General features: G+C 32.4%; 1 protein-coding gene across 1 annotated transcript; it reads left to right on the top strand.

The window, feature by feature from the left end:
* Window positions 1-1,530: 1,530 nt before the first annotated feature.
* BDBG_03658 (Spo12 family protein) lies at window positions 1,531-3,352 on the top strand. The gene is made up of 3 exons (XM_002625553.2): window positions 1,531-2,179; window positions 2,256-2,345; window positions 2,487-3,352. Exons 1-3 carry the CDS (start codon window positions 1,989-1,991, stop codon window positions 2,596-2,598), a joined length of 393 nt encoding a protein of 130 aa, XP_002625599.1. The 5' UTR covers window positions 1,531-1,988; the 3' UTR covers window positions 2,599-3,352.
* The last annotated feature ends 10,321 nt before the right edge of the window (window positions 3,353-13,673 follow it).

Below are 13,673 nucleotides of genomic sequence, written 5' to 3'. Positions count from 1 at the left end.
GTCTGCGTTTTCTCCCTGGGTTGTTGTTAGTTAGCACATTTTTTAAACGAGGTGGTTTGAAACCCTAACCGTCCGACCTCAGCGTGTCTGGGGCGTTGTTTTCCCAACGACGGGAATTATACAAACAACATCTTCGTTGCCCTTGGGAGGTGTCTCCTAGCACTTGCTTCTATTCGAGAGGATCTTGGGGAGTTTTCCCCTTTATGATGATAATGATAATAATGATGGGTTTTGGGATCTTAATGGTGGTGGGTAAGGGAATGTATATGGCCGTTATATATCAAAATCATGTCTATATCTATCTATACAAAGGGAGAATACAAACATGTAACCCCCTCCCCCCCCCCAAAGGAGATAGATAATGTGCGCGGATTCTAGCTGAGGAGGATATTTGGGATTTTATTATGGATATGTATATGTATGTTATTATGTATGAATTTGAAATGAGAGATGTATTTTATTTTATTTTTAAAGTTCTTTCCCATTTCTGTGCATTGTCATTCCTGTACTCTGTACTGTATGGATATATGATTTATAGGGGCGAGTACTCCGTAGAGGAATCAAGTCGCTGCTTTGATTAAATAAAGAAGCTCATGAACATGTTACATAGTCACGTGATGGCGCAGGAGAGCTGGGTCGCCGGAGTTATCCAACAATTTATAGATAACTAGTTATATGATTTTCCACTTCTACAAGACAAGGGGATGAAGGGAGTTGAAGGAGTCATCTTTTCTGTTTTTGCATCGAACGGCTTCTTTATGAGCTAGCCATGGAATCTGGTTGGAGATGTGTATTGTGCCTGTCTGTCTGTTTTGACCGGGTTTGCGAATATTGTCCGGGAGACATGGCATAGAAGGAAGCAGGAAGAGCTGTGTGCTCGCGGCTTGGGGACTTAGTAACTGGTAAAGACTGGGCTGTAGAGGGGGAAAATAGAGAGAGGGGAATATTATCTATCCTATCTTCTCTCTCGCCGGGGTCATTCGTTATTCCTTCACATGGATCAAGGAGGGATCGCTCTCTCTCTGGTTCCGCTGGGGTATATATGTCAATGGGGGATATAGATATATATAATTACCACAAACATGATCAAACTTCCCATGGATATAATAAAGAGAAAGGGGAGAATGTGTTGGCACTCTTTGTTCACTACTATTGTTTTGGTTGTTGTCACTGTTGTTGTGGAAACATGCTTCTCTCTCTCTCTCTCTCTATCTCTCTATCTCTCTCTATATAGATCCCGCGCCCTGGCTGACTCCACAATTGACACGGCAATTGCGTAGGGCGAGGGATCGAGAGAGTTGCTCCAGGATTCCCGGGGGACTGGGAGGGATTTGCATTTAGCAATGACGGTGAGTCATAGACGGAGACGAGAGACTCCTCCACCCCGCAAGAAATGTCCGGCGTTGGTCTATTAGTTATTTGTCGGGAGTTGAGTTGGTTGCGGCCTTGCTGCGGTGGTGGTTGCTGTAGTAACTATCGGCCTGATAACCACCATATAATATATATCCCAAACCACTGGAAAAGAATCATAATAATAATAATAATAATAATAATAATTGCCTTCCACCATCAGCTGCATTATTGACCAGGAACAGGGAATACAAGTCAAGCTCATCTTACTCTTGTTGTTGCTGTGCAAAATTACGTGCCAAAGAAGAACAACCATCGAGGGAGACGCCGCTGCTCTATTCCCTGACTGATCAACAAATAAAGACATCACCGACAACATATAAAAGCCACCTCTGGCCCGATCTTTGTACCGACATTCACACCAACCGTTAATAAATATCTCTCTTCATTTTATCCTGCCTCAGTTCTCAAACCACTCTTCTCGTCCGTTTGTTTAAAGAAGACAAAAATATACTTCACTCTGAGCTAGCTACCTTGCGATAGCCAAAAGCTCACAGGCTACGCAGAACCACCGTGCCGGGTACGCCAGTTCTTATTACGATCGAACATTATAACCTCCCAGTCCAAGTCGAACCGCAATGGAATTCAATCCTACAAGCCCATCGAAGGCCACACCGCTCTCCGATCGTTCTACAAACACTCATCTCCCCACCGGAGCGGCACCGCCAATGACAACTGGACACTGTGGCACGGATCTTAAAGCTGCAACAGAAATGTCGATGGAATATCACAGACAGGTGTTGAAAGAGAAGATGAAAAACAGGAAGAGGTATATATATGCCAGAACTCTCTGTAGTTGACAGTTAAACTAATTCGTTTCTTTTTTTCTTTTTCTCAACAAATAGTGAGAAGGGCCATTACATCTCGCCATCTGATGGAATCATGAGCCCGTGTACCAAGAAGCTGAGCGATCTCAAGGGGAAGCGGTTTAAGAAGTATGCTGCATTTTCATGCTCTCCTCTCCCTCTCCCCCTCCCCACATGTGCCAACCCTTCTCTACATCAATCAATCGATCGAAATCCTCCAAGTTTGAACAAACAAGAACTAATAAAATCTCTCTATTTTCTCTGAATCAGTGCCGGCAAACCACAAACCCTCTTCGCAAAGGCGATCGGCAGGAAATCCATTGAGAAGATGACCGTTGAAGGCAAAACAGGGTCAACAGCGCCCTCAGACGGGAGTGCATGATTTTTCCAACCCGGCCTCTCTTTTTTCTCTTTCTTTCTTTCTCTTTCTTTTTTAAAATTTCCCCTTCCTTCCTCCAATTGCGAACTTTAACCTAGCACACATATATCAGTTGCACTTTGCAGCTGTCGATGCCTGTCTTTTCTTTCTTTATGCCTTGCCACTTTGAGATGTAAATGTATATTTTCGATTACTTTCCCTCTCTTTTCCCCTTTCTTCTTTTCTTCTCTTTTTTTTTTTTAGGCTTCTCCTTTCTTATTCTTCTTTCATGGCCCTTTCATGTCATACCATGTGACTTGAGATGACTTGGCTCAATCGGTCTGTACTATTTTCTTTTTTTTCTTTGTCCGAGGCTTTTTTGACCTTTCTCGGTGTTTTGAACTCCTGTGTTTTGGAGGTTAAGGAAGGGGTGGGGGTGGGGGTTGGGAATCATGGCGTTTTCCAAACATATAGAGATACTACTGTATTGAACAGGACATGATTATGATAAATGGATTGGGATTTGTATTTTCCTTTTTCTTTGACCTTCCTTGCGAATTTTTCTTTTTCTCTCCCTTTTTTGGGTAACTATAGAAATGAAAGCATGTCTGTTCCTCTTTCTCCCTACGTCAGACGAGTTTTCACAGTGATCTCTAAGTTACTGCTCATATCATAAAACAAATCTATTCTATATCCTGTGCCATTTTGCCTTCTGTAAGACTTTCTTCTGAAGAATCCTCCTAAATGCGGGCCTATCGCCAGAGCTTCCGAAATCCCCGCAACAGCGTTTGGCATGTGTCAGTTATTCGTGTGCTCCACGGTTCCCTTCCTCATTTGATATACGCTGCCTATTATTCTAGCGGTGAAGAAGAATGTTGACATCTCCTTTTCAGATTTTATATGTGGTCAGATTGATTCTAGTTATTCTAGCAGCGTGTCAGGAAAAAGAGGTTATACACTACTGAACGCCACCAACATCGTATTACTACAATATTTCTCATCATCATCAGCTTACTACAATGCTCATCTAATACTCGCTTATGCTAGCTCTCTTGGCTCGCACATATATTTTACTATAAATAGCTCTATCTTTTGTATGAAATAGATATATTAGAGAGTGTACAGATAATATAACAAGCAGATCTTGATACACATAAGATTCATATGTCTTCAACATATTCATCTGTGACACCCATTCCGACAGTTATGAGCCTGGTAAGCAGCATCTGAAGAGAAGCGCGATACACCGATCCCAATCCTCATTCAAATTTGACAACAATCATTTGAACTGAGATGATTGATCCTCATTTGTATACAGTCTGATCTACTTGACCGTTATACCCGATTCCTGGTAAGCAGCATCTGAAGAGAAGCGCGATACACTGATCCCAATCCTCATTCGAATTTGATAACTATCATTCGAACTGAGACGATTATACACGATCCCAATCCTCATTCGAACTGATAACTATCATTTGAACTGAGACGATTGATCCTCATTCATATACGGTCCGAAATACTCGACCGTTATACCATACCTGATTCCCGATGATTGATCCTCACACGTATACGTTCTGAAATTCTCAACTGTTATACACCCTGATTTCTGATCATATCCTCAAATACTTGAACTGATTCCTCAATCCATTCAATATAACTGATATGACAGATAAGACAATGTCTAGTGTGACAGTTCACCTTAGTGTTCCTGAAGATTAGAAACTTTGATACAAGTATATACTAGAATATGCAAAGAACAAGAAGATATCGGACTTCATCAATCTTGATAAACCTGATATCTTCTCTGAACTAGAAGAACCTCTGGAATCTGAGTATTCAGAAGAAGTCACTGCAGAGGCCAAGATAGCATATAATATTAAAATCACTGTGTGAAAAATCAAATATATGAAATATGAGAAAATGAATGAAGATATGACAAAGATATGAGATATTATATAAAGAATAGTGAATATCACAGAGTTATAACATATATACAGTGAGAATAATAATATAAAGAAGATTATTCATTTATTAAAAGATTGACTCTCACTTATAATTATAAACTATCAAGATAATATAAGAATCTGATATCATAATCTCTGCAAAGCACTGAAAAACAGAGATATAGAGAAGTGATTAAATAACTGATCTCTTATTAAAGATAATATTAAAGAGATAGATATAGTTAAACAGTTTAACTTAAAGAAAGACTTCTTAAATACAAATCTAACTATTAATATAGATTATATATAAGTATAGACTAAGAATGTCTGATATAATAAAGATATTATATCTTTAATAAAGTTAGTTAAGAACTTTAAGAAATAGTATAGAGAAATAAGTATTTTTAAAGAAGATAAATCTATGAACTTTACTACTTTTAATAAAAGATTTTAGTAATTATTATCAGTGATATTTAAAAACTGCATCTACAGAGTCTATCACTGATACACTTAGTACTACTATTTTAATTTATCAAGAAAGTCATCTGAATAAAAGAAAAATAAGAAGAAGAGAACTCAGATTAATTAAGCTCTTAAGAATTAAGAATTGAAAAGATGTGTTAATTATATAATATTTAAAGATTTATTTATAAATATAAATATATGTAAGAATAAGTGCTCACAGGCGATTATTCGGGTGTTTGCAGCTTGATGTAATATATACTGTTAACTACTAGAAGTATTTACAGTAGAAAGATAAAATGTAGAGATTGAATATATAATAGTATTCAAGCTGAGTTATGAATAGTATTCATGAACTTCAGTCTATATAATTATGTATAGTCAAGAGTCACTAACTCTATTGATTATATAAGAGATAGAAATAGAGATAAAGAATCTGTGAAGAGCAGAATTTCTTATATACTTCTCTCTCTCTAAGGCTTTATCTGTAAAGCCTTTCACTGAGTGATTTCATAGAATCAGCTCAGCACTGCAGTGATACTCACTAAAAACTCTTCATATCTATAAAAAATCTCAGTGAGGAAAAATCTCTTATTATTATAAAGAGAAAAGAGTCTGTCACTTAGTTTCTTATTTTATAAGATTCTTTATAATCTACAGATTCTTCTCTGACTAGACTGACTGTGTAACCGTGTCTGAGACCAGAATCAGATTTTTTGATAGTCTCATTATCAATTCAACTGATCCCATTACACGGTTTTAACATTAGATAGTAGTTTCATACTGTCTCAGTGAAACTTACTATCTACTCTTATCACATTTTTCAAATGAGACCATGATTTTCACTTCTCAATTTAAATTATTTTTATTGCTTTAAATGACTTTAAATCTTATTTGAGCATTACTAAAAAGTGTTACTTTTTAAAAAATTAAAAATAGTCTAAAAAACCTTAAAATGTCTAAAAATAGTAACTTTATACCAAGAATGAGACTAAATAAGATCAAATGAGATCACTTTCTCATTTTTTTCAAGTTATGATTTCATTTTAAGATCTGATATATAGTCACTTTACATGTTTTTTTGATAGTCAGTCCCAGCGGGATTCACGCCAAGAAATGTATGAGACCAGATCAAATGAGATCAAATGTGAAATTCATAGTCTCAGCGGTAAGTCTATCTCTGACTATCACACAGATTCATCTCATATTTTTTATATAGAAGAGTTTCAGTTGACTCTTAACTATTTTTATAAAATTCTTGTGTAATCATTACACAGATTCATCTCATAGATGAATCACTCTCTATGAGATTATTCTTATTAAAGAGAAGTATTTATAAGTTAATCTTTTACTTATTCTTATAAATCATTGTTCTTTGACACTGTAGAATTGTGAGAAATTTTTCATTCTTTTATTAACTCTGTAGAATTATAGAATCAAGATATTCATAGTCTGTAATCACTCTTTATAATTATATAGAAAGATTCAGATCTGTGATTTATAATTACTCTTTATTTACTAGAGTGATCTGACTGTTCTGTGAGATTATTTATTATATAAGTAAATCTCTCTAGAGTAGTATAAATATCTCAGATCTGTCTGTAAAATCTTATCTTCTTTTCTCTTTTTCTGTAATAGCTCTTATTCTTATAAACTATGAGTATTCTCATTCATCTGTGAAGTGTTTTCACTCAAATAATAGAGAGAGAGTATTTCTGATAATATCTGCATATTAATTCAAGAACTTTTCAAGAATAAAAAATTTTTTTAATTTTAATATTTTCATAATAATATCTGATCACTGCTGAGCTTTTTGTAAGTATCTCTGCAACTTCTCTGATCACTTTTTATCAGTTAATAAAGCAGAGATATTACTACTTATAACAGTGTCTTTATCTCTCTCAGCTCTGTCATTACATCTGATCTTCAGATTAGCAGCTAACTTTATACCTCTCTCAGATCAGTTTCTGACTTCAAGCAGCACAGTCTCTCTCTTTGCTGTAAGTCTTCTTATAAATAATTTCTTACAGACTCTAGCTAACAGTTCTTATAAAGCTTCTAGTATTATTAGTGTCTTCTACAGCTCTGCAGATCTACAATTATTCTCTCTCTATCTGCACAATCTCTGATCAGATATATATAAATATGTCTAAATTCTCTATCAATGATTCTCACACTGCAGTGCATTTCTATAATCTCATTGTTAATGAGAGATGAGTTCTTAGATACCTGTAAAATTCAGATAATCAAGATAATGTAAATACTATAAATTTATAATGAGAGTTGATCTGAACAGATGAGCTCTCTCTCTGTGTCTCAATTATTTTCAGACTGAATACTTCAGTACAACTGAGAGAGCAGACACAGCTTTATAAGAGATATCTAATTATATATACAGACAGTCAGTTCTCAAGACTCTGCTGTAATTATACATACTCTGATATCTGACTTCTCTGAAGTCTGTGCATTTCTGACAGTCTTTATGTTAAATGCAATAATTATCTGTATTATAGATATAATACTCTCTACTTCTTTGAAGAAGAAAATTGATAGTTGTGAAGAGATTGAGTGTTATAAGTATTAAGAATGTGAATTTGAGTTTTCTTTATTTTTTCTTTGTTAATCTCTAAATTGTATTCACAGTTCTGTTTTTATTTTCTTATTTTTTAACTTTAATAAGAGTATGATTTCTTCTTCTCTTATATATACTGTAGACTGTTCATTTCAGTAGAAACTCATTATCTTATAAACTAGAACTTATAAATGATAGTATTAATATCTTTATTATAATCAGGTTCTTAGTGAAGACTGCATTATTCTGACTTATCAGAATTTATAGTATGAAAGTTATGTCTCAGCTTCTGCAGATATCTTATCTATCTGAATAATTCTCAAGTGAACTTATTCATCTTATCAGAATACTCTTATCACTGAATCTTGAATCAGAGCTTATAATCTCACTTCTCTGAATTAATAATTTCTTTAATCTGATATTCTCTTTCACTCTCTAGTACTTTGCAGACAGAGTGATAAGTTACAGGATTTTCTTCTAAGAATTTCTTATATTTATGAAGTAAAGAGATATAAAAAATATTATATATCTGCAATTCAGATAATAGTTTCAATCTATAGAACTGTAAACTAATTTTCTTCATAATCTTATAAGACTCTGTCTGCAAGAGATTCAGCTTCTTACTAGATCTTTATATAATGATATTTTCTAGACTCAGTCAGACTCTATTATCTTTCTTAAAACTCTTTATAATATACTTAAAGTCATAGTATCTCTTCTAATACTCTTGAGTCTTTCTTAAGAATTTATAAGCTTTCTTTCAAATCTTCTGAATTCTCTCAGCTCATTCACAGACATTATCACACTTTATAGTATACTCTTATGAGTTTATCAAGATTATCTGTGAATAAGTCTCAGTGAGTATCTCAAAGAGAGTTTTATCTATACTAACATACTTTAAGTTATTGTATATGAACTCTGTAAGTAATAATTAATACACTCAGTCATTCTGATTGTAATTGATAAAGCACTGCAGATACTGTTTCAATATACTTATCAGATATTCTATTTAATCATCTATCTGTTAATGAAAAGCTGTACTTAGATCTTGTAAGATCTTCAGTATAGTTATCAGATCAGATCAGAACTCTTCTATGAAGATTGATTCTCTGTCTGAGATAATATTCACAGACAACTCATGCAATCAGATTATATTATAAACAAAGATATGAGTTAAATTCTTTAACTTCAAGTTCTTACAGATGAGTATAAAGTGTATTATCTTGATAAAGTAATTCACTATCATCAGCACACTGTCAAAGCAGGTATTATATATATTCTTGCTTTCAGAGAGACTTATAAGAGTATTTATTTCTAGCTGTTTCTAAGATTTCTATAAGATGAATAGAGGAGTAAGTTCTTTATATAATCTGAATCACACTACTCACAAACTCTGACAAATAGTATAAGAGTTTACTATCTTCTTCATAAGTTCTTATATCTTTGATCAGAAGTATTTTCTTATAAATAACTTATAAGTTCTAGTGTCTGTAAAATGACTCACTAGAGAAGAGTCATAATATCTTTTAATAAGTTCTATGCATAGAAACTTATTCATAGATATATAAATTCAGTTCTCTCTTTATAAGAGATTATTTAAGTCTCTTTAATTCTTTATTTCTGCAGAGTTAATCTCTGCTGTGAGCAGTTTTTAAATATACTGAGTATATTCATTCTTCAGTTACAGTTCAGACAATCTGAATAGAAGATTTTACAAAGACTTATACTCTATTTCTTCTTATATCAGGTCTTTCACAGTACTTCTCAAAGCTTATAAACTCTTCAGATTATAGATACTCTCTTTAAGAATTCTCACAGAGATTCTCAGAGTGTTAACTCTTAGTGTTATAGAGAGTAATTATGTAGACTTCTTTTCTCTCTCTTTCTTCTTCTCTCACAGAGAATTGAGAGACTCTTCAGTCAATCTCTTTATAACACTCAGTTTAAGCATTCTGTGAAGCTTTTCTGTCTTCTCTAGTCTCTCTGTATCTGTCACTCTGATCTTCTTAACATAGTCTGATCTATAAGAGAGTTCATCTGCTGAGTTCTTAGTTCTCTTAATATATTCTATCTTGAATCAGAACTCACTCAGTCTCTGAACTCAGTGAATCTATCACTGTGAGAGTTTCTTGATTGAAGTAAACTGTTATAAGCTATCATAATCAGTTCTAATAGTAATCACTGTTATAAGGCTCTTAAAGTAGTGATATCAGTGATGAAAGAATTTCACTATTATAAGAAGCTTCTAATTATAAATGTTATAGTTAATCTTCACAGATTGCATCTTTTATAAGAAAAAGATTATTAAAACTCAGTTCTCATTTAACTATAGTTATGAGACTATTTCTGAAATTATAAAGAAGAAGATATCTGTCTTTAATCTGATTAAAAGTAAGAGATTAAAGTGAAATAGTATCACTGTGTCTATAAATATCTGTTTCAATCTTATAAAGATCTCATAAGCTTCTAAGATAAGAAAGTTCTCACAGTTCTCTCTTCTTAACAATCTTTTCATTCTTTATTTATAGAATAACTTCTTCTTATTTTCACTTTTCAGTATATCTGTAAGAGTTAAGAAGATTCTTGTAAATATAAAGATAAATCATCTATAGAAATTCATGAAGCTCAGAAAGATCTGAATCTCATAAATACTAGTTAACTCTGATTATAATAGAATAGTCTTAATCTGTAAGAGTTTTATCTGAATATTATTTACAGTGATTACATATTCTAGGAAATTAATCTGATAGATACTGAAGTTGCACTTTGTAAGCTTAATATACAGTTCTGTCTCATCTAAGATCTTCAATACACTTTACACATGCTCAGTGTGTTCTTTCTCTTTTATAAAGTACATCATCACATCATTCAGATATATTATTATAAAGACATTCAGATATACATGAAATATTTTATTAATAAAAGACTGAAATGCTGTAGAGATATTAGTCAGATTAAAAGATATCACTAGATATTTAAACAATCTCAGTGCAGTTCTGAAGACAGTCTTTCATTTATTCTCAGACTGTATTCACAGCTGTGTATATACATTGATTATATTCAGTTATATAAATATGATAGCTCTTATAAGACAGTTAATCACATTCTCAATCAGAGACAGAGAATAATAGCTCTTTATTATCTTGAAGTTCAGATCACAGTAGTCTACATATAATCTGAGATCATTATTCTTCTTCTTCACAAATATTACAGAGACTCTCACAGAGACCTGTGAAGATTGAATAAAGTCATTCTTCAGATTCTTCTTTATATAGATCTGCAAGATCTCTGTCTCATAATAGAAGAGCTTATAGATTGATTCTTAGAAGAGTTTCTACTCTTCTATCAAGTTTATTATCAGATTCTTCTCACAGTGAGAAGAAAGCTCAGCTGTCTTTACTAAGCTGAATATCTCTATGAGATCTCAGTATTTCTCTAATATCTGAAGCTCAGTTTTCATAACTGTAAGATTATCAGATACTTATAAAGTTATTATATAGATGAGCTTGTCTTCTCTAATTAACTCTGCAGCATCAACTGATTCTATCTTTATAAGTAAGTCTGTCAATACTGATCAGAAGTATAAACCTGACTTGCAGACAGCTATGTATAAATTGTGTCTTTAAAGTTATATAAGTCTCAAGTATATGTCATCTGTGATATTTATAATAATTACAGTTTCTGTAAATCTTCTTCAGATTTCAGAGAGATCTTGCAATTCAAAGATAACTCTTATAAGTCTCTCAGCTCTCAGATCTGAGTTCTTGCACTCTGCTTGTTATAAGAGCTGATTTTCAGTTTTCATCTTTCAGCTTATTCACTTCATAAGCTTTAGAGACACTACAGTGATCTGAGATTCTGAGTTCATTAATACTTCTCATACTTATAGAGTAGTAGTACTGTGACATAGTCTCTTCTCATAAGTAAGTATTTTCAATGAGAAAGTAACAGATTCAGATATCAGCTTCAAGACTTTTAAGAAGACTGTTACTGACTCTGTCTGTAACTTCTCAAATTTCTATTTTAATTTATTCAGATAGTTTGCATAAAGATGTTCTGATTTAGAATAGATAAAGCAGAGTCTCTTTTTCTTAGTCTCTCTGTTATACACTCTGTTCATAGAAGCTTGTAAAGCTCTTTCTCTCTGCTCAGCAGTCAGATATAAAACTCTCTATATCTTGTTATCTTTTTCTGATAAATCTGTTCTCTGTTATTCTAACTCTCACAGAGCTGATCAGTGATCTACTCTTCATAAGTCTGTGACTCTCACAGTGATTTATAAGCAGTAAATGAGAGTCATTAGTTTCTTCAGAGTTAAGAGCTTAGAGTCTTACTCAATGAGCTTGTTCTACATATCTTTATTCAGCTTCTTTATAAATATCATCATTCAGGTCTTGTTTCAGAGCTCTGTTTTCACAGATCTTAATTCATATCATAATTTCATAAAGTGCTGTGAGTAGTTTTCATCAGATTTCTTATCTCTTTTTCTGATATTAATAATTACAGCTCAGATGTTCTCTGTCTGACTTACAGAGTCTCTCAACTTATTCTCTAAATAGATCTTGAGAACAGACTAGTAAGATCTCTTATAATCATTCTCTAGATAATTCAGCCAGTTCTTAACTTCAGTGTAATAGAGATCTGTTATTGTATAGATAACAGCTTCTTCATCTTTTATATCACACAGCTGAGCTTGTGAGTTAATTTCAAATACAAACTTGTAAAAGCTTTTATAGATTGTGATTCAATAAGTGACCTTAAGTAATTGTAACTTAAGAAAGTTTCTTTTCAGTTCACAGATGTCTCTGAAGATTATGTCTAGAGACTCAGTTTGAGAGTGTTTGCAGATAGTAAGCATTTCTTATAGAAAAATAGCTTAATTTCATAGAAGATGCTTAAGAATGTTCTTCACTGAAATTGATTTATTTATGAGTTTGAAGAGTTTCTCTATCATAGATGTAGAGAATGATGTTCTGTAAGTAATTAATAAGTTCTCTGAGACTTCTTTTACAGAGATTATTCATGATTCAGATGACTGCTTCTGAGTGTCTGCAGTAGAGTTCACAGAGATTGAAGTATACAAGTTTCTAGTTCTTTCAGTCATAACAGATGATTGCTGACTGACTGAGCTTGAAATGTAAGAATAAGTACTCACAGACAATTATTCAGATGTTTACAGCTTGATGTGATATATACTGTTAACTACTAGAAGTATTCACAGTAGAAAGATAAAATGTAGAGATTGAATGTATAATAGCATTTAAACTGAGTTATGAATAGTATTCACAAACTTCAGTCTATATAGTTGTATGTAGTCAAGAGTCGCTAACTCTATTGATTACACAAGAGATAGAAATAGAGGTAAAGAATTCATAGAGAGCGGGATTTCTTACAATATAATAGATGTTAATAAAGTAGTTCTGAAAGAAATAATTCTGAAGTAATCAGATTCTCAATCTATTAATTATTAATTTATTAATTAACAGATCTGAAAAATATTAATAAACTTTTTAAATTTTTACTTCTATCTCTGAAACTTCTGAATCTTTAATACTAATATGAAACAGTATATATATAATAATTAATTATATTTTCTATTCTTTACATCTGTGAATGAGAATACAGAAGTCTATATAGATGATTTCAGTACTAAAGTTAAAGATTATAGAACTGTTAAAATAATTATAATAAATAAAATAGATAAGCAGTTTAATATTAATCTTATTAATACAGCTTACATTCTGAATTTTCATATAAATATTATTACATGAAAATCATGTTTTTATATAGAAGACATCTATTATAATGAAAAAGACTTCAGATTATGAAAATATGCAGATAATACAATCTTTATATATATTAAAGTATTTAAGAGATTGCTAGTTACAGAATATAGTAAAATAGCTGTTTTCTTAACTATCTCAGAAAAATTCACTACTGAAGTTACTGCAGTTATTACATCACACACTTCTAATATCTCTATATCTGAAAAAATGATATCTTTAAATTCTTCAACTTCTATAAATTCTTCTTCTAATCTGTTATTATATACTTTAATAAATCATTCTTTCAATCTATTAATATGCATAAAATCTTCTTAAAAACCTAAGATCTCTATAGCT

This window comes from Blastomyces gilchristii, assembly GCF_000003855.2.
Source record: "Blastomyces gilchristii SLH14081 genomic scaffold supercont1.6, whole genome shotgun sequence".
In the NCBI taxonomy this organism is placed as follows: Eukaryota; Fungi; Ascomycota; class Eurotiomycetes; order Onygenales; family Ajellomycetaceae; genus Blastomyces; species Blastomyces gilchristii.
The sequence above is the reverse complement of the archived record's forward strand: the minus strand, read 5'-3'. Positions and strand labels throughout refer to the sequence as shown.